The following is a 19533-nucleotide window of genomic DNA, read 5'->3' as shown; positions in this document are numbered from 1 at the left end:
TATCATAAAGCAACCAATTTGAGGCAGGGCATTGCGGTGACTGAAGACTGCTCTGCACAAGTAAATGAGAACCAAACCTCTTTGCTTAACTACAAGGCTGAGGAATTTTAGAAAGTGTTGCTGATCAGCTTTTTGAGGTTAAGTTTACCTCTGGTGTGAGTATGCATATTAAACTCCATGCAATTTAAACTTTTTTTTTTTTTTTAGTTTTGCCTGAATTCATATTGTAGCCTTAAGGCTTGTGCCTCATTATGCTCTTTAATGGTAATACTCACCGTATAAATACAGTATCTTAAAATTTCTTGACCATTGCTACTATTGCATTATGTCCAGTATTTCATCAATAGGCAACCAAAGGCAAACTGTTGTCTTTTCCATGAAGAGCTTTTCCAATGCAGTCTTTAAGCCCCGAGTACCTGAGTCATGATGTTCCTGTGTTCTTGAACAAAAGTGAGCAGATTTGCAACCCAGTGTTTTTCATCCAGCAGATCTGTATGTTTTCTATTGACTCTTTAGAGTCCTGCATGTAAATCTCAAAGCTGAGCCTGGCTCCATGAGCCCAAGTTGATATTTGTGGCACAAGAATGAGTGTGTATTAAACATACACAAGAGAAATACGTAAATGTAGTACTTTGAATTGTGGGCTACATAAACTATAAATCAAGAGTATGTCTCAAGATACTTGCAAAGAATTAAGTGGAACAAAAAGATCATGTTCAAAGAGCTTGTGATGTGATTTCTGCAAGTCTCTTAATACACCACATTCTGCCAGTTTAGAGTAATCTATATTCTGTATAAATTTTATGGTTTTTTAAGTGTCCACATTGTCTGCTTTTTTGATAGCTTAGACCACCTTTTTCTGTTTTTGAGCTAGAGACTTAATTTTACACCCTGCCCATCTATTTTGGGCTTCATTTTAGGCTCATATTTCAGATCTGCATGCAGTGTTTGTCACCCTGGTAACTAATGTTGGTCCCTTGCTCTAGAGATTCAGCATTGGTTTCCACGTTATTACAAGCTTGTGGTGGCACAAGCTATGGATCTGTGTATAAAAGTTATTGGCCTTTCTCCATTTACCTGCTGTAGTATTGTATATTGTGTGTTTTATGTGATGTCAGGCTGCCCTGTAAAATTTTAAGACAAAACTTAAATGCAGACCATCCCTTTTTTGCATGCTTAGAAGGTAGAATGTTCAATGTAAGAAAGTTAAAGTTGCATGTTTAAAAAATGTTTAGGTTTTTAGGTTTTTTTATTTTGGTTTTTTTTTTTTTTTTTGTGAATTTGCTTATTGTGCTGTTTTAATGGTGGTAGTAGGATTAAATGCACTGGTGAGGCAAACATAGTGCCAAGGAGGTAACTTTCCAGTTGTATGTGTCATGCAGCGTTTGAAGGGACCATGTACTTTGTTCAAAAAGAAATAAAAATTAGTTCCAATTAGTACTAGGCTTTTTTTGTGCCAAATCCTAAATTGTGATGAAGTAGAATCATTAAAAACCCAGGCAATGGTGCAAAAAGCTATTTTTGCTGGATAATTTTTAACTTCCTTAAATTGGTGTGTTTAAAAAAAAATACTTCTCCATGAATATATTAATTGCAACCATTTCAAAGAACCAAAAAAATAAAAAATGTGTGGTTCCTTGGAAATGCTGTGCTTTTTATATTTTTCATCATTAGTGCAATTTGGATGGTTCTTGCTATGTGTATAGTTCAAAGGTCTTCGTGTTCACATTTTAAAATTAGGTAAATGACTTCATCTCTAGAGCTTGGTTTCATTTTTTTTTATTTTTTAATGATGTAGACAGTTCCCTGTTCTCTGCATTTAGAAGTATAAACACTTTAAATCTTTAAATCTGTTACTTAATTCTGTAAGTAATTTTTATAATTATGATGTAACTCTATCCTTAAAACATTTAAAATAAACCCTTTATGTGCAACTTACGACTGTAAATCTTGTTCTCATAAGACAAATGTGATGTGTTCAAATTGAAGAGAAATTTCTTCCATTTTATAATTAAAATGAAATTTTAAAAAAATTACTCCAGTTTGTAATTAAACTACTTTAACAATGAAAAATTATTATGCTAATAAATGCTGATAAATATTAGCCAATACTTTAAAAAAATCATACAAAGCTCCAATCCATTTAAGTTAAATGCAATACTTCAGCAGTTGAGCTGCATTATTTAAACTGTTGAAACCAAACATCTGAAAAGATAACCTGATAAATGTTCCATTACCTTGTCCTTGTGTTATAGTTAAACAATATAAAGTTGTATGCAAACACTTAGGCATCTTTAGTAAAACTGTATGTTCAAGTGAATCCTCAAGTGGACAGAAGTTGATACATCTGGATGTATAAAATTTAAACACGAATTTGCAGATTCAAAAAAAAGTGACCATGGCAGTTGGAACCCATTTGAATCACAATTCCTTTGTAACATTTTTGGCAAAAATAAAGGCTCCAAAATGTTTTCTGCAACCAGACCATCTTACTATCCTCTTTTTCCCTTCCTTCCTTCCTTCCTTCCTTCCTTCCTTCCTTCCTTCCTTCCTTCCTTCCTTCCTTCCTTCCTTCCTTCCTTCCTTCCTTCCTTCCTTCCTTCCTTCCCTCCCTCCCTCCCTCCCTCCTTCCTTCCTTCCAATATCAAATTATTCTTAGGACCGCTTGCATGTACATGTATCAATATTTAAGTCTGGGGGACTATGAAGACTACTGCAAAACCTTTCTCTCTTTATCTGTAACCATGGTTGATTTTGAGGTATTTATTTATGAAATTTAGCTATTGCTAAAAACAAATTGCACCCCAAGCAGCTTAACAGAACATGCAGAATAAAAATGCTACGTGAAATAACAAGAATTAAAGCAAGCTCCAAATAAATGTTCATTTAAATTAATACTAAAGATATTCCTAGATTATTGTTTAATAACATGCAATCTCTTCTCAGTTTCAGATTCTTCACTGATACGAGAAATTAGTTTCTAGGATATTTTGATACATAGTGATTGGCAAGATATTCTTTTCATATTCTTTACTCTTTTTCTATAAATGAATCTTAGGCAATGAAGTTGGAGAGAACTTGCAAGAACTTTCTTTTGCAAATTATTTTTATATGAGTGTTGTGGGCCTGTAGACAATTAGTCTAATATTATTTAAACCTTCCAGTTGATCATTTGCAGTGATCTGGAATTCTGTTTGCAGATATGACCAGTTTGCAGAGATTTTCCTTGGACTTCAAACTAATGTCCAGCCTGTTCTACAGGCATTCTCTGTGGTAGCTCCCATTTCATGGAACATTGTCCCTGGAGGTAAATGAAGCTCCACCCGATCTTGCATTAAGCAAGCAAGTAAAATCGATTCATGCCTTTAAACCTAATTTTTTATAGGCATCCACTGCAGCTATTTTGATTTATTTTGTGTTGTCTTTAAAAAAATTATCTGTTATGTTATATGTTCACTAGCCGGAATCTAGTGAGATTGGGACATCTTAAAAATATTCCACGATGAATTTGATCATGTTTCTAAGTGTTTACCATGTAGATTTTTCCTTTACATGGGGATTCACTGAAACATGCTACTTTATCAGAGTGCCAACATTTTTGCATACAACTATTTGATAATGATCTAGGAAGCATTTTTTAAATTTATGCTTGTATTTAATCCATAATCAAAGTGCAAATGTGAGAACTGCTGGATGAATGAGGATTGAATGCATTTTTAAGAGTGGCTTTTCTTTTAGGCCCAAGCCGAGAGACCAGTCAGTGAAATCCAGTTGAGTACAATCCTTTATTTGCTTACACCTAATGGCCAGAATCTTGCCAAATTAAAGCTATAATTTTCTAAGCTAATAGATATATCCTGGGAGATTCTAGGGTGTAGTTATCCTCAACCTCTTGCTTCCCGTTCCCTTCCATTTCGAGACCACAGTCTTTTGATCCAGGTCTCTTTCTGGGAAAGCTCTTGAGTTGGGAATATTTTCCCCCTCTGCTGCTACAGGTGCATATTCCATCACATCTTCAAAGGTATTAAAGAGTTACTAATATATTACTAATAGACAGTACATATTGAAAGGGAGAGTAGAAAAGTTATAAAATGAATGCTTAAAAATTCAGTTGATTGGAATAGAATGGAAATGAAACATTTCAATGATCAGCAGGCACACTTAACTTGGGAGTGGAGGTCAGAAGGCACATTGATGATACAAAGTAGATTCAACCAGGATTTAAGGAGTCTTAAACTATGTTCACACTATTTTGGGGCAATATTTTTCAAATAGCATTAAACTATGTCATTGATATTTAGCCTATGTAGCCAAAGTTAGGCCATCAAAAAGAGACTTGAGAGCCACAATGGCCACACTCATGTAACTTTTTGACATTGGCCAAAACTTCCCTTTCTTTGAAATAGAATATACTTTCATTGAATGAATTTGATACTGGCCTATGCTGTGAAGCTGAAGAAACTGAGATCTTACATTTCCTTGCTTTGGTTTCCAGTAATTACATTTTCCTGCCACTTTATTCTAAATACTAATATCTAGCCTTTCTGTCAGCGCTACTCAACATCTCTCATGAAACAAAAAGGCAATCTCCCTTTAGGAACCAGTAAAATTATGAAGTTAACATTTTTCACAAAACAACACTAGAAGCCAGTCAGTAAAACAGATTAAACACATGAATAAGTAAGGAATGTCAAATAATAAATATTTGGCTTATATATAGAATAAGGGGTGTAAAATGAGGGATTAAGGAAGAAATCCTAAGGATGGCTATGGGAACCTAAAGGCTTTTTTACTCTTTCCAAATCAAATGTCATTCACAAACTACGCAGTGTTTCTGTATGCAGTATTATTAAATCCCCTTTTCCAAGCAATTAACTGGGAAAGAAGCTTAAAGTACTATGAAGTACTTTAAAATAGACTGTTACATATTTACTGCTAGAAGACAATACGAAACGGCCCTCTTGCTTTGAAGAATGATGTAACGAAAAGATCTTATAGCCTGTTCTAAGTTGGAGATGAACCCTGTTTATGACTGTATTGTAAAGTAGAGTGGAGGCCTACATCAGGGGCTTTGTAAAAAGATCATCCTAGTTTATCTATTTGTTAGGAAGATAATAAGACATTAAGTCCATATAATTATCAGGAATCAAGCTTAATTCAAAATGCTTGCTTCCGTATTTTTCCTTGTCTGCCCACTATGTATCCAAAAGAAAAAAAAGGGAAGAGATGAGTCCCTCTCACTCAGTATTTCCCCAAGATTTGACTCCTTGGAAAGACAAATGATTATCAACTAATTTCCCCAACCAAGTCTCTGATGGGCATAAAACTAAGGAAAGACCATTATGCTATGTACAGATTTGGTGTAATTTTAAAGATGTTTTAAATTTTAAATGTTGTTTTGAGGGACAACATTTGCATATGGCACAGAAACCCATACATACATATTTACAATGAATAAAGTACCCCTTTATCAGTCATTTCCCTTTAAAACTGTAACAGAATGAGAAATACTGTGTAAACCTTGGACCAGGATTATTCTAAAACAAATATTTCGGTTGGCTGAGGAATTCTGGGAGTTGAAGTCCACATGTGGTAAAGTTGTCAAGGTTGAAAAACAATGTTCTAAACTGCCTCTTGGAGAGTTTGATTTTTAAAGAAGAAAGAAACCGCTGAAAGGTTTGAAATGAATTAACAGTTGTTATATTTAGCGAAAGGGAGAAGAACATTGACATTACAGTTCTCTGGAACTGTACTAAATGGCAGGTGGTGGAATTGATTGGGTTCAGATGAGGTGATTTAAAATCAAAAGCAGAGTCTGATAATGGGAGATGTGGACTACTTTGGACAGAAATAAAAATAAGAGACAAATTTCATGAATTTCATTTCCTGTTTGGGAAGCTGAATTACACTCTAGATCAGGGGTAGGCAACCTTGGCTCTTTTATGACTCCCAGGAATTCTGGGAGTTGAAGTCCACGAGTCATAAAAGAGCCAAGGTTGCCTACCCCTGCCCTAGATTTTGAACTTTGCTGGAACTCAACTTTCTAAAATGAAAAATTTGTGTAAAACTGGAATTATGAATAATTATACTGACATTAGGTCAGGCAAGAAACATCATCTTTAATCACTATATTTTAAATTGGTATCACAGAAGTGTTTCATGTGTCAAAGATAGAGCTTGCACAGGAAAAATGCCCAAATGTTATAGACAGTAAGATTCACAATTTATTAAATAAACAATTATTAATGGCAAAATATTAAAGTTGGGATTCTTCCAGCAAGTAAATTTTTGCAGACAGGGAACTTTTAAAGCAAAAAAAGAAAAAAAAAGAATTCTGGGTTTTGGGTTCGAGGGCAATCCAGTAGTTGCTTAACAGCAAGTAAATCTAGACTGAGACTATAGATTTATATCATAAGTCTTTTTGAATTCAAGTGAAAATTTTAAGTAGAAACGTGTTAATATTTCAGTGGATATTTGAGTCTTTATAGCTGTTCCTATTCGGTTCCTATTCTTATTTATTGTTATAATATAATACCATAGTATTGTGCTAATATATATATTTTACACTATTTAATCAAGAGAAATGCCAAAACTCTACGAACATGGAAAGTGGCTGGGCTTTTTTAAAGGGAATTTTGGAAGATTTTCAACTTTCTAACAAGATCTTATTATTAGAGAAATGTGGAGTTTATGTCCATCGGAAGATGCCGTTCAATTTTATCTCCTGCCTACTCAAGTATTTAGAAATATATTTCAAAATACATTTAAAATATAGCATAGAAATATGCTATAAAAACATGTTGTCAATCAACAAATAACATGTTGTCAATTATTCTGCTAGCAATTTTCAAATATGAATATTTGGAAATACTTCAGTGTTATATTGGTTCATTATACTACAAAACTTGTTCACCAAACTACACGAAAAGAGCTGAATTTTGGAAATGTAATAAATTGTTAACCGTGTTTCAGCAATCCTTTGGACTTAATGTAAATTATCTTCATTTTGACAAAACCAATGATTCAGTATTAACTATTACAGTGAGAATACAAGACCTGCTCCCCTATCAAAAATATATTTTTGAGTTCAAACTGTTGATTTTGAAAACCTCTGTTTTGTAGGAGTCAAAGTTAAGTTTACCAGTTTTACACTAAAGGGTAGAAAATATTATCTCAGTCTCAAGCTAAAATTAATTTGTTCCCTTGAGAGACTATTAGGAATTCTGGGTAAATAGAGGTCTGATAATAAAACTTGTAAAGATGTACTAAACCAGCACCAGATAAAATAAATATTAAAAACACCTTATTAGACCTGAATAAATAGCAACTCCATCAAGAGCTTGTACATGCCTTAAAGCAGTGATGGCGAACCTTTTAGAGACCGAGTGCCCAAACTGCAACCCAAAACCTACTTATGCATCGTCGGGTGCCGGTGGATGTGGCCTATTGGGTGGGTGTGGCCCATTGGGTGGGCTTGGCTGCGGTGGTAACAGCAGACTGGGTGGGACTAAAAAGTTCAATCAATCAATTCCAACTTTGCAAGATCTTTTTTTTTCCACGAGAACTTGAAATTGACTGATTGAACCTTTTTTTTTTTTACATGGCGGCAGAGGCCTAAAGTGAAAACGTTTCATAAAACCCAGCTGAAGGCATAGGGCTGGGGCGACGGCGTGCGTGCCCACAGAGAGGGCTCTGAGTGCCGCCTCTGGTACCCGTGCCATAGGTTCGCCACCACTACCTTAAAGTATTATTGTTGTTTCAATGTGTATCTCGCCTATCTGCCTAGAGAATACTCACAGTGACTACTAATAAAAAGCATGACTAGTAAACAGATATTTTAACTGTTGATCAGATTTTAAACTGGGGGCTGAGTGCAATTCCCAGAGAAGCGTATTCTGTACCTGCAAACAACACAAAAGTTTCTCTCCCATGGAGCTGATAAATATACTTTGGAAAATGAAGGCATTTCCAAGATACTTACTGTTCTGTTTTCTGTTTGGTTCAGCATTGAAGAGGCAGCAGTTGAAAACAAGTACTTCTTTATTGAAGGTCAAAGCAGAAACTAACAAGCATTGCTCAGCTTTGGGTGGCGTCAGCCACTGGGAACACAGTATTCTCCCGCTTAAATGCATACTAAGTAGTCTGTAAACAGAGTCTGGCTGGCAGGCCATGTGGTCTGCTAACTATTCCTGCACAGATCTCAGCAACCTGTTCCATAAATTTAACTCAATACATTACACTTACTTCTTCAGATCTTAACATCCAAAGAGATCCATATTGATATATCAGATGCGTTTGCTTTCCTTAGGTTAAAAAAAAGCAGTATAGCTGATCCTTGCTTAATGATGGTAATTGGAACAGAGATTTGTGTTGCTAAACAATGCAGCCATAAAGTGCAGTGTCACATGACTACATAGCTTAGCCATGGCAATCATGGCACTCCCCATTGCCAATGTTAAGTGAGGATCATGAGTTGTTAAACAAGAAACACATGTGATTGCAACATAAAAGTTCCTGCTAGGTTCAATGGGGTCAATTCAAAGTCAATGGGGAAGCCAGCAGGAAGTCACAAGGAAGCTAGGAGGCTTGCAAGCAAGGCAGTGGGAAGGTGAACATTATGGAGTATGTTGCAGTGCCTCACAAATGGGTGGAGGATAGGTGACCAGAGGGTAGGAAGGCTTGCAGGTGGTTGTTGTAGTCTAGTGCAGGGCTTTTCAACCGGTGGTATGCGTACCACTTGTGGTATATTAACGAGTGGCAGGTGGTATGCAGCCCTGCCTAGCCAAGTGTAGTTGGAGAGGGAAAGAGCCAGCACAGGCAAGGACTTACTGTGAGAGAGTCCTCTGGAGCTGCAGAGTGGCTGGGGCGAGGCAAAGGCCCCAGGCTCACTTCTGGCTCACCCTCCCCCATGAGAAAGGAGGAGGATGGGGGCGGTGGCAGGAGAGGCTAAACAAGGAGGCAGTTTGGGCGGGAGAGGGAGAGAGAGGAAAAAAAGCAGCAGCCTTAGGAGGAGGCGGAGTCAGCTCTAGCTGCACCAAAGGGGAAGGTGGAGGGGGGGGAGAGGAGAGGAGATCAAGCAGGCCAAGCGCGGCTGGCCATGAGCCGATCTACAACTTCTGTGGCAGCCACCTGTGTTGGCAGCAACAAACAGGCAAGAAATGCAGCAGGGGAGGGATTGCCCTCCACAAGGAATGAAGAAAGGTAGCATCAGCTGGAGGTGACACACGGAGGGAGAGAGGGAAATGGAGAGTGGAAGGATTCTTATGTGCTTTTGTGACTTTGAAGTTCTGGGATTTGTGCAATGAGGGCTTTATGTTCTTAAGGAGTGTTTGGTAATTTATGTTTGGCTGATGGCTGATGTCTTATGTTAGCTTCTATTGCTCTGCTATTGTTAGCTGTAAGTTTTGCTGCAAGGGATTTTGAAGTATTTTTCTCCTGAATGGATTTTGCCTGTAGCATTCCTTTACTTATGAATGGAGCCATTTGGGGAGACTGCCTTAGCCGGCTGCACTCCTTAACTTTCCTTTCTAGCCAGTAGCTAATTCTTAAAGGGGAGTGTGCCTTTTTAAGCTAGTTCACTCAGCAGCTTGTCTTTTTTGTCTCTGGAGGCTTTTCCTTGTTTGATGAATATATGGAAGAGGGAAATATGGGGGTGTGTGGTTCAAATTCTTCCTTCAGAAGGAGGTGGGCATGAGAAAGAGGGAGGCAGGGAAGGAGGGAGGGAGGGAGGGAAGTCCCACCTTAGCACTTGGCCACCAGCAGCCCTGCCATTGACTTTGCTTGTCAAAAGGTTGCAAAAGGGGATCACATGACCCTGGGACACTGTGGCCATCATAAATATGAATCAGTTGCCAAGCATCCAAATATAAATCACATGACCCTGGGCATGCTGCAATGGTCATAAGTGTGAAAAATGGTCATAAGTCATTTCAGTGCAATTGCAACTTTGAACAGGTTTTTTGTTTTTTTTGGTCATCAAGTTTTTGACACCTTGCTAGGTGGTACTCGAATATTGCCATATCCTAAAAGTGGTACAGTCGGTGAAAAGGTTGAAAAGTCCTGGTCTAGTGCAACTGCAGCTAGGTGTGGGACATGTGCTCCCAAGGCATACAGGAAAGTGGTACAAACAGGAGTGACTTACAGGAGCAACTTGCAATCTTCCCTACTGGCTTCCCCTTTGACTTTGACTTTGTTTGTGGGAAGCCAGCAGGGAAAGTCACGAATGTGATCACATGACTGTGGGACACTACAACTTTTGAAAGTGCGAGTCAATTGCCAAATGTCCAGATCGTGATCATGTGACTGTGGGGGTGCTGGGAGGGCTAGAACTTTGAGGACTGGTCATAAGTACAAGCACCATTGTAACTCAGCACCATTGTAACTTTGAAAAATTGCTGAACAAGTGATTGTTAACTGAGAACGACCTGTATGGATAATAGGTTTTCAAGGCAACTAAAGCAGTGGTTCTCAACCTTTTTAATGCCGTGACCCCAACCGGTCGTAAGTCGAGGACTAAACCGGTTGTAAGTCGAGGACTAAACCGGTCGTAAGTCGAGGACTACCCAACCGGTTGTAAGTCGAGGACTTTCCCTGCCCGGGAGTGCCGCACATGCGTGGTTCCACCCCCTGCGCCGGCCGAGGCGTAGCTAGCAAGCAGCAGAGACGGAGCAGGCCGACCACCAGCTGGCCCAGCCCAAGGGAGGTAAGGCACCCGCCGGAAAAGGGGAAAAAAATGGCGGACAAAAAAATGGCGGACAGCCTTGCTTGGCGACCCCCGTGAAATGGTCGATCGACCCCAAATGGGGTCCCGACCCACAGGTTGAGAACCACTGAACTAAAGCATTGCTGGGAAATTTGTACAGTAATACTTTCAAAACTGTATTATATGAGATACTCTTTGCCTCTAAATTCTTACTGCCCAGCTATGCATGTTTGTGCAGGCCCTATGGAATATATACATCCAGAGATGATAAATGTAAAGATTGCCAAAAATATAGTAAAATATTAGCTCAAAATCTTTATGTGTGAAGCTCCTGAAATATACAAACTATCCAAATGACAATATCTGGTTTGTTAAATACATGATCGGGTTCCAAACAGATTCTTAAGACAGAGCTCTACACCTGACTCATAGCAGCTGCTTCATAGTTTTCATCAGCATCTAATTAAAGTGACTCTCAATCTTTATAAATTATCCATTTGGGGGCAAACAAGCAAATATGCATTACAACTGATCCAATAATCTCTGTGCTAAAGATAAGTTCATGGAGAAAATCTATATGTTCACTTAGAGTCAGCACTGACTTGATAGTACATAATCAATCAAAACAGTGTCCAAGATATTAAGCAAGAATAAGATGTTGGTGTATTTCTGCTACAGCTTTACACCAAGTGTGAGCAACCCCAGTCACCTCCCTTGGTGTCCATCAGACTTCCTGCATCTTCTGACTTTTTAATAAAAATTACATAGGAAAATGAATGGTGCAAAACACCTGCTTCTAGAATCATATTTTTTAAGGAATCTCTTTGAATCTACAGAAGTCCCAGGTAGGTACAAAGCATCTTAGCTCAGGGGTTCCCAACCTGTGGGCCATGGCCCACTACCGGGCCGCGGCCGCTTGGCCACCGGCCCGCGACTGCTTGGTCACCGGCCCACATGAAGGGATGGCCAGTGCATGCGCATGTTTATGCACTCACCCTCCCACACGTGCTAATGCTGCCCCGAGCATCCCGCTCGCGCTAGCACCACCCCGCCCTGAGCGTCCCATTAGCACTAGCGCTGCCCCGAGCATCCCACCAGCGTTAGCACCATCCCACCCCCGAGTATCCTGCCGGTGCTAGCACTGCCCCGAGCATTCCACCGGTACTAGTGCTGCCCCGCCCCTAAGTTTTACTTACTGTAGGAGCCATTTTGTGCTGGACAGATCAACCAGAGCAACTATTTTGAAAATACAGTAGTCCTTGACTTACAACAGTTCATTTAGTGACCATTCAAAGTTACATCAGCACTGGAAAAAGTGACTTATGATTATTTTTCACACTTATGACCATTGCAGTATCCCCATGGTCACATGATCAAAATTCAGAGGCTTGGTAGCTGACTCGTATTTATGATGGTTGCAGTGCCCTTAGATCATGTGATCACCTCTTGAGACCTTCTGATAAGCAAAGTCAATGGGGAAGCCAGATTCACTTAATACATGTTATTAACGTAACAATTGCAATGATTCACTTAACAACAGTGGCAAGAAAAGTCATAAAATGGTCCAAACTCACTAAACAAATGTTTCACTTAGCAACATAAATTTTGTGCTTAATTGTGCTCGCAAATGACAACTACCTGTATATCTACTGCATGTACTCAAAATTCCAAAAAATATTTTAGGCATAAAAACATTGCTTAGCCTCGTCCTAAACCTTTATGGTTAAATAGCCTGCTGCTATGTCTGGTGGGCCATATATGATCCACAGGTATAAGATCTACAGCCCTTAAATAGGGCCCCCATATACATAGCATATTTTTGCTGCAATCCTGTGGTTATCTCAAGTCTTGCAATTCAGCTATGGTAACTCATAATTGTCTTAATATGTTCCCATAGTCCTTGAAACTGCAGAAAAGTATGCAGCATAATTTTGAAGCCCTGAGAAGTAAGTTCATATTTGCCTCAGTGAATAAGGTTGCAGGTACTTCTGTTTGTTCAGTTTTCTACAGACAATATAGCAGCAATTATTTGTAGATGTCCCTGGCCTTGTTTTTCTTCACAGTCAATGTCAACTGCTCATGGAGAAAAATAATTACTCTCCTTAAAGTTTGGTGGGATTTGAGTCATTATGGGTAGCTCTGTGGTTGGATGTTTTAGCCACTTTTCAAGTTACTTGAGCGATAGTTGAAGAGTATGGATGTGTTGTGCCCTGATAGTCTATCACTCGGGCTATTTCTGAAGGCAGAACTAACATGCTTCTGGAAGCCCAAATGATGAGAAGAATGGAAAACATTTCTCCCACCCTAAAGATTAGCAAATCTCTGCCCCAAAAAACTCCCAGCTGAAGTTCAGTGGAAAAGGGGATTCTGAGGTAAAGTCCCCCGCCATCTCCAGCCCATTTATATCTGTTGGGCTACTTTGGATGAAAGTTTATCAGTCTTCCAGAAAACCTGTTGACAGTTTTACTATTCTTCTGTTACCTGGGCTAGAAGGAGAAACGGTTTCCCCTTAGAATATTAAATATCTCAGACTTCAACAAGAGAAAGGGAGTGCTGGCAGAGAGCGGTTGCTGTTGACAGCAACTAGAAGTATGTTATGAGGTATGCAAAAGGACATTTGAGTGGGCAAAATGCTATCACGTCCCTCCAAAGGAATTAAAACAGTTAAAATCCCTGCTCGCAGAAGCAACAGAAAATTCATTTGGAATAAAATCAGTAATACATTTGGTTTTTCAATGTAAATCACCCAGGAATCCACAGATAAGATTAGTGATCTTTCGAAAGGCCACTAAATGTGCTTTTCATGTCTACCGGTCTTCAAGAAGACCAATACAGTATTTTCACATGGACATAGAAGTGTTAAAAAGGAAGGTATCTCCTCACAAACCAGCTACATGTAATCTTTGACTTACAACAGTTCATTTAGTGACCATTCAAAGTTACAATGGCACTCAAAAGGGGGACTTATGACTGTTTTTTCACACTTACAACCATTGCAGCATCCTTTTGGTCATGTGATCAAAATTCGGATGGTTAGCAACTGATTCGTATTTATGACAGTTACAATCTCCCGGGGTCATGTGATTCCCTTTTGCGACCTTCTGACAAGCAAAGTCAATGGGGAAGCCAGATTCACTTAACTGTAGCAAGAAAGGTCGTAAAAATGAGTCAAAACTCACTTAACAAATATTTTACTTAGCAACATAAATTTTGGGCTCAGTTATGGTCATAAGTCAAGGGCTATCTGTATTTGGTTTTTCTGGCGAATCAAGCCAAAATGACCATTAATTGGCCTATGACCTAAGCCAATACAAACTGGAAACTTGCAGTTGAGAACTGCAGATTGTGACTCCGTACGTAAAACAGCATTTAATTTACAATAACTCTATGAGTTAATGTAATATACCGTATTTTTCTGTGTATAAGACGCTATTTTTTCCTGCAAACACCCAGTTCAAAAATTAGGTGCGTCTTATACACGGAAAAATAATGGTAACCTCCACAGCCCAGGGCATGCCTGTGTAGGTTGCCATGCTGCCTGGTGCAGGTGTCAAGCCCCTATGGGCTTGCCACTAATGGGAGGGGGAGGGGCAAGATCGTCAGCCAGCCGAACTTCTGGATTTGCCGGCTCAGCTGATCGGCGTGGAGAAACTCGCATGCCAGAGGGTCTTATACAAGGGTGTGTCTTATACACAGAAAAATACGGTACATGTCCAGAGCTTGTGCATAAATAATTGAATCCTTCTTTTCAAACGAAAAGCCTTTTATTAATCTATTCCATTCCAATGTTTCCCAGCCATGTGAGTTGGGAGTTATGGGTATCGATGTCTAATAAATATACAAAATGATATATTATTTACCAGTTGCTCCTCCAACAAAAAATGACTACATTTTATTAAACATCTGCAGTATATTAAAATTAGCCTTTTCATCAAATAGTCAAGTAAAATATATATTTTTGCTGTTTAATAGTTCTCAAGGGAAGATCTATGATTGTGTTATAATTACTTAATTGCTAAAGGGTAATATAAACAAGCAAAATCTACTTTGTGGAAAGCTGCTCTATTTACAGTTAAGCATATTTATAGTCATAAATATTTTAGACCTATAAGAGGCCTTGTGTTAACTGTATCTCGGCAGAGTACAATAATCCACACTTTTTCTTAGAATCATGTTCAGTGATTTGGTTTAGTTTTCCTTTAGAGGAAACAAGATAACTTTCACTCTCTAAGGTCTTCTCTTCTACGTCCCTAGATGATATTAGCTTCGCACTCTACATAAATAAACTGCACTGCATATAATTACCAGATTGTTAGAAAAATGCAAGATGCAGAAGGCTCCTATAGACGTGCATTATTTCTTATGTGTTATGTATTGTATGTTCCCAGAGGACCCAATTCTTGTTTTAAGCTCAGTAACTGTCTATAGTAGGATGGGATGAGAGATAATAACTAGCCTAAAATTACTCATGACCTTCATGGTGATGTGACTCTACTTGAATCTGATCTTTTTCTTCCCAGACTAACATTCAGCCTTTTCTCATCTGGCTACAGGGACCGCAATCTCAGAATTCCAAGCTGCCTATGACTATACTATAGAAACAACCCACATCTGTAGCTCCTTTCACCTGAATCTACCGTACCATTCTCAAAGGAGCACTTGCTATGCAACCAAAGCAAAGCTTGATATTTTCCACTGCAGTGAGTGCTTGTAAGATGGAAAGAGTAAGACAAAAGTTATCAGGAGAAATTTCCAGCATATATTTATTTAATAAGGCCTGCAACTTGTTTAGGAAACTGAACAATTATGCTGGGAGTGCATGGCTGTGTCTCTTCTTTTTAAGACTTCCTTATTGATCATCATTAATGGAGCCTCCTAGGGCTACACTCAAAAACATTGGAAGAATATTTTTTTATTATTACTCAAAAAACTTGCTTAAGGCAATACTCATGTACCTGGGCATACAGATATACTTTCTGGCTGTGAATGTTTCTGTCTACATGCAGTGGGGAGCAGCTCATCCTTGAAATAACAGCTTTATGAGCCCATTAATAGTCACCTGAGCAGACAGCCAAAAGTGGAAGTGAGAAACTGGTTGGGAAGGAAGGAATGGTGGCGGCACTTTCCAGTCACTGAGGTGTGGAATAGGTGCAAAACAGAGTTATCTCATAACTGCAGGACCTAAGGAAGGAGCCAGTTCAAGCTGAGGCACCTCATTCCAGTCCAAAATCTCCTCCACTAACACAAGGGTATTAAAATGATAGCAGGGTTCCAATATCTCAGGGGCTGCCACAAAGAAGAGGGAGTCAAGCTATTCTCCAAGGCGCCTGAAGGCAGGACGAGAAGCAGTGGGTGGAAACTGATCAAGGAGAGAAGCAACTTAGAACTAAGGAGAAATTTCCTGACAGTTAGAACAATTAACCAGTGGAACAACCTGCCTCCAGAAGCGGTGAATGCGCCAACACTGGAAGTTTTTAAGAAGAAACTGGACAGCCGTTTGTCTGAAATGGTGTAGGGTTCCTGCCTGGGCAGGGGGTTGGACTCGATGACCTCCAAGATCCCTTCCAACTTTATTATTATTATTATTATTATTATTATTATTATTATTATTATTATTATTATTATTATTATTATTATTATTATTATTATTATTATTATTATTAAGGTGGATGGCATTGTTCCCCTTAGACAAACCTCGCATGCTTTTGCAATTATTTTCACTGCTCTGTGTCAGTTCTTAACCAGTCCTTCCCATTGTTCCCAGTTGTGCTCCAATGTGGTTGTGCTGACTGAGAATGCTCTGCATTGCAATATACTAGAGTACCTGGCTGAAGAAGACTCCTAGGAAGGTTATCGGGGTATTTGTACTTGAGGCTTGAAGATGCGGGCGAAGTTCAACGCGAAAAGGGAAAAGCATCCTGTCCTCTAGGAGGGAACACTTCAGTCCCGCTCCTAACAAGCTTCCTTCCTTCCTTCTTTCCTACATTTTGCAGGACCGAGCGCCTGAGTCGACCCTGTGCTGGCCTATCGTTGTAGTCTTGGATTTGAAGGGCGACCATTGATTTGATCACACTTGTCGCTCCGTCTTCTCAACCGAGACACGCCCCGTCGAGGTGCAACGGGCTCTGGGGAATATTACTGAGAAGACGCGAGCTTTCCCAACGCTCCTCTTTTAAGTCTGGCTTTCGGGGTCTATTTTTAAAAACGTTAAACCCATTTACGGCTCAGGGGAATCCATTCACAAGCCTTTAATCCCGCTCATCGGATTCTCTGAGCCCGACGTTCGTTTTCTTTCTCCTGCCTACGTGTCTGCGCTCCAGGCGTCGAGCCTTTTTTTTTTCTTCCCCCAGGGCGGTTCTGGGCAGAGCTCGGATCCGAGGACCCGTCTTGCTGACTGCGCCCCGCGCCGCCTCCCAGGGCACTTTTGGGAGGGAAGAGCCTACTCGGGGAGTTAGCAGCAGCTGCAAAGAGAACGGCGCCCGTTTTTTCCCGCCATCGGGGAAAGTTGTCCTGTGGATGTTTTGCGAGGGTCGGCATAGCAGTTTAAAGGGCCGTCCATCTTGCAGGTGACTCCTTCCTTCCTCCGAAGCTCCTCAAGGTGCCCGTAGCCTGCTCGCTCGCTCGCGGCATGGTGGACTTGTTCAGCGGGCGGATCCTGGTGAACCTGGAGGGCGGCTTCGTGGATCCCGAGCAGGCTTTGGAGAACAAAATCGTGGGCTTGTACTTTTCGGCCGCCTGGTGCTCCCTCTGCAGGGACTTTACCCCGACGCTGTGCGATTTCTACAGCGCGTTGGTGGATGTCGTCGATAATCCGGCCCCTTTACGGATCGTCTTCATCTCGTCCGACCGCAGCCGGGAAGAAATGGCGAGCTTTATGTACAAGATGCACCCGGGCTGGCTGGCCTTGCCCTTCCACGACCCCCTGAAGCAGTGAGTACGGTGGGCGCCTTGCGAGCTGAGGAAAAGCGCTCTTTCCCTCCTCCTCCTCCTCCTCCGCTTCCCCCCCCCCCCCCGTCAGTCTTTTGCTGGAGTTGAGCAGGCAACTTTTTGGTCAGCTCCTCGGGCTTGGCGCCCTCCAGATGGCTCGGCCTACAAGTCCCATAATTTGAATGTTTTGACGGGGACTATGGGAGTTGTAATCCAGCCCATTCGAGAGGCACAAGAATAAGTAAAAAACACGTGAGATGCAGTGATGAAGGGACCACGGGGAGCTCTGGCGAAAGTGCTTTGAATGGGCTGTCGCAAAGTTGCTTTTTCTGGAAAGCAGCTGGGCTTTCTTGGTTGTTGTTGTTTGTTTCCCCCTCTTTGAGAACGTTTCGCTTCTCATCCAAGAAGCTTCTTCACTTCAGAAGTGATTCTTCAGAACTGAAGAAGCTTCTTGGATATGAAGCGAAACGTTTTCAAAGGGGAAAAAAACCCAAGAAAGTCCAGTTGCCTTTTCGAAAATGCACAACCATGATGATTGAGAATTTCCATTAACTTTGAAGGACTGTTCCACAACTTCTGGTGCAGTGTTTATTGATCACACCAATTCTTCTTGTATCCCTTCCTTATTCTCCCTGTGCCTACAGCCCTCAGTGTTCTATAAAGTTTTCCAATAATAAAAAAGCCCTCACGAGGGCATGATTCTTTTCCCACTGGAATAGCATTATTATTCAGAAGCAAAAAAAAACCTCTGTTGCCGAGCACTCATTTTATCATTTTTTAAAAATGCATAAATATTTCTAAACATGCATTTGTGACGACGAATGGCTCCCCAAAGTATGTGTCAGTGCTGAAGAGGAAGAGAATAAAGTACAGTATATGGATATTAGCCAGAATTTAGTTATCTCCTCTTCAGATTTAACTCTTATACTGTAATGGAACAAGAAAATAATGGGGGGGGGAATAAAAATAGGCACTTAAGAAAGAAGCCAGGATGCCCCAGGCACTTTAACCAGTAATCATCCATTACATTCAGGCAATCATATAACTCTCGGTTAGTCAAGTCATTAACATTAGGCCAAAGATTTTACATTGCTATGCGGAGAGTTATTTTGCTGGTAGGTACGACAGAGAGCTTGCAATCAGAAAGATTAATTTTACCCTTGTGCAAAATCTTATCAGAGATAATAGCTCCTGAACTCCTTTTAGCCTCCAGATTTTCCTACAATTTGGGATACATTTTGAAGCTTCACAGCATGGAGATCAACCCTGAAGTGTCTTTATATGGTTCGCTGTTCATTTGCAAATAAATGGGCATGTAAACAACAGCATGGAATACTGTATTCTCTGGAGCTACGGTTCCCCATTTCTTGCAATGGGCATCTTTCTTCATGGGATCACATTTACCAGATTAATAGTTTCCATCATTATGTGTAATAGTATACTGATATTTGTTTAGCTACTTTTAAAGGTAGCACCCAAACTTTCCTTTCCACCCAGTGGTTTTAAAGGTAGCACCCAGACCACTATGGATATAGTAAAATGAAGGAGGTTGCCTGAGAAATGATAAGCCTAGATAAGGTTAATTGGAGCTAGATACTGTAAGAGTTAAAGGAATTCAAGAGAGTTTTGTGGAAAATAATGACTCCAGGCTGATTCCTGTCTTCACTCCACCCCATGCTCTACCTGTCCTTCTCCTACATTATTTTTATTATTATTATTATTTCGATTTATATCCCGCCCTTCTCCCGTAGGACTCAGGGCGGCGGACAATCAATTAAAATACACAAATAACAATACAGATTTAAAATTAATTAAAAGGAATATTAGAGAATTGTCCAATTTAAAATATTGATTAAAACCCCTCTAAAAATTACCCTAGGCCAGTCCTGCGAGCTGGAATAACC

The 19533-nt window shown here is 40.0% G+C and overlaps 1 protein-coding gene across 1 annotated transcript in view; it reads left to right on the top strand.

Moving 5' to 3' along the window:
• Positions 1-17330: 17330 nt before the first annotated feature.
• The window catches only part of NXNL2 (nucleoredoxin like 2), a 7081-nt gene continuing 4878 nt past the window's right edge, over positions 17331-19533 (top strand). Inside the window, exon 1 of the mRNA XM_015823011.1 lies at positions 17331-17632. Within this exon, the coding sequence (XP_015678497.1) occupies positions 17331-17632 (302 nt within the window). The remainder of the gene's footprint in view (positions 17633-19533) is intronic.

Source organism: Protobothrops mucrosquamatus, unplaced genomic scaffold, assembly GCF_001527695.2.
Source record: "Protobothrops mucrosquamatus isolate PMUCROS unplaced genomic scaffold, P.Mucros_1.0 scaffold1740, whole genome shotgun sequence".
Classification (NCBI taxonomy): domain Eukaryota; kingdom Metazoa; phylum Chordata; class Lepidosauria; order Squamata; family Viperidae; genus Protobothrops; species Protobothrops mucrosquamatus.
This window is presented reverse-complemented; position numbering and strand designations above follow the sequence as displayed.